General features: G+C 39.2%; 1 protein-coding gene across 1 annotated transcript in view; it reads left to right on the top strand.

The window, feature by feature from the left end:
* Positions 1-2106, top strand: part of LOC106870967 (calmodulin-lysine N-methyltransferase) — a 106820-nt gene that overhangs the window by 86586 nt on the left and 18128 nt on the right. The window contains exon 7 of the mRNA XM_014917214.2: positions 1549-1615. Within this exon, the coding sequence (XP_014772700.1) occupies positions 1549-1615 (67 nt within the window). The remainder of the gene's footprint in view (positions 1-1548; positions 1616-2106) is intronic.

The following is a 2106-nucleotide window of genomic DNA, read 5'->3' as shown; positions in this document are numbered from 1 at the left end:
GAGTGTGTGTGTGTGTGTGTGTGTGTGTGTGTGTGTGTGCGTGCGTGCGTGCGTGCGTGTGTGACAAGCTTCTTACAGTTTCCGTCTACCAAATCCATTCACAAGGCTTTGGTTGGCCCAGAGCTATAGTAGAAGACACTTGCCCAAGGTACCATGCAGTGAGTTTGAACCCAGAACCATGTGGTTGGGAAGCAAACTTATTACCACAGCAGCTATACCTGTTTGGATATGCTCGGATGATCAAAGATTTTTATCTAGGTATATTACATATGTAAGACCCTGGTGTTCTTCAATGCATCTGTCACACTTCATTAAAGCCTATTCTGTTAGTAGGAGGGTTTTATATATGTCACACATCAATAGATTTTGCTGAGCGGAAATAGACATTAAATATCTATGTTACATCTCATTAGGCCCTAGTCAGCTAGGAAAGGAGTTAATTATTACAGTCACACCTCACTGGACCCTGCTTAGTTCTGTGTGTGTGTGTGTGTGTGTGTGTGTGTGTGTGTGTGCACCAGTGTGTCTCTGTCTGTCTGTCTGTATGTATGTATGTATGTCATCTGTGGTTAATGTTCAGTTTGAAATGTTATGGCTTTGTAGCTGGAAGGAAGACAATTGAAGGCTACATACAGTCAGTGGGTTCACAGAAATAAAGGCTGTGAACAAAGAGCTATGATATCTCAACAATATCCACAGCATGGACACAGCCAACAAGTTAGAACCAGTAAAAAAAAGTGAAAGTATAATGTTTCCCTGTGGAGGCGCGTGGCATAGTGGTTAGGGTGTCAGCACCATGATTGTAAGATTGTGGTTTCGATTCCTGGACTGGGCGACGCGTTGTGTTCTTGAGCAAAACACTTCATTTCACGTTGCTCCAGTCCACTCAGCTGGCAAAAATGAGTAATGCTGCGATGGACTGGTGTCCCATCCAGCTGGGGAATGCATATGCTATTGAAACCGGGAAACCAGGCCCATGAGCCTGGCTAAACTTTAAAAGGGCGCATTTATTTATTTTTATAATGTTTCCCCTAAGTTAATAATGGATGGTAATGATGTTTGTATATGTGTATACCTTTATGCTTGAGCTTGTCCCTCTCACTACTAACATTACTTGACAACTGATGTTAGTTTGTTTACATCCCCATAACACAAGTACAAGACTTTAAAAATAAGTATTAGGATCGACTTGTTCAGCTAAGCCCTTGAAGGTGGTGCCCTAGCATGGCCACAGTCCAATAACTGAAACAAGTAAATGATGAAAAGATAGTGTATTCTGGGTAACATTGACTAATATGTCCTTTTTTTAAAGGTGAACGACAAAGGATAAAAACACCTTCTCCTGTCCCTCCTCTTGTCCCCTTTCTGTCCCTTTCTTGCCACCCCTCCTGTACCCCTTCTGAACCCCCTGTATCCCTCATCCCCCTTCCTACCTCCACCTCCTTAAATAATGTAACCTTATTCCAGTACTGAGAATCATAATTATCGTATTATATCTTCCTTTTCTTTTCTAATGTTGGTTCATTGGGTTTCTGGCTTCTATTTTAGATGTTCGGCATATTGTGAAGAATAATCAGAAAAGAAATATATTTGGTGGCACAGAAGTCTACGCCAGGTAATCTTGTATTTTATGTAGAAATTCAGCTTTTCCCACTAAACCTGACATTATATTACACAGCCTGCTGTATTAAATTTCTGTATTTTGATTATGGGATAAATGATAAGCTGGCTCTTGCCATGAGGCTGGCTGACATCACTGTTTTGTTAGCCTGGATTGATGATACACTTTATATATCGGATCTTTTCAGTTTGGCTCACCGATCTTTTAATTGATTTTTTTTTTTGTAACTAAAACAGTTTGTTTAAATTACCTAAATACGACAACTTTAACATGAAATAACTTCTAAAATACCAAATTTTGTCAAAAATGTTCAACTTTCACATGAAATAACTTCTAAAATACCAAATTTTGTCAAAAATGTTCAAAGTAAACCTGTTCTGCCTGAGACATTCCACCAGTATACGAAGTTTCAAGCTGTTTAGTTAAAAAAAAAAAATGAATTAAAAATCTGTGAGCCAAACTGAACAGATCCTATATATCTGCCC

The sequence above is a fragment of the Octopus bimaculoides genome, chromosome 11, assembly GCF_001194135.2.
Source record: "Octopus bimaculoides isolate UCB-OBI-ISO-001 chromosome 11, ASM119413v2, whole genome shotgun sequence".
In the NCBI taxonomy this organism is placed as follows: Eukaryota; Metazoa; Mollusca; class Cephalopoda; order Octopoda; family Octopodidae; genus Octopus; species Octopus bimaculoides.
This window is presented reverse-complemented; position numbering and strand designations above follow the sequence as displayed.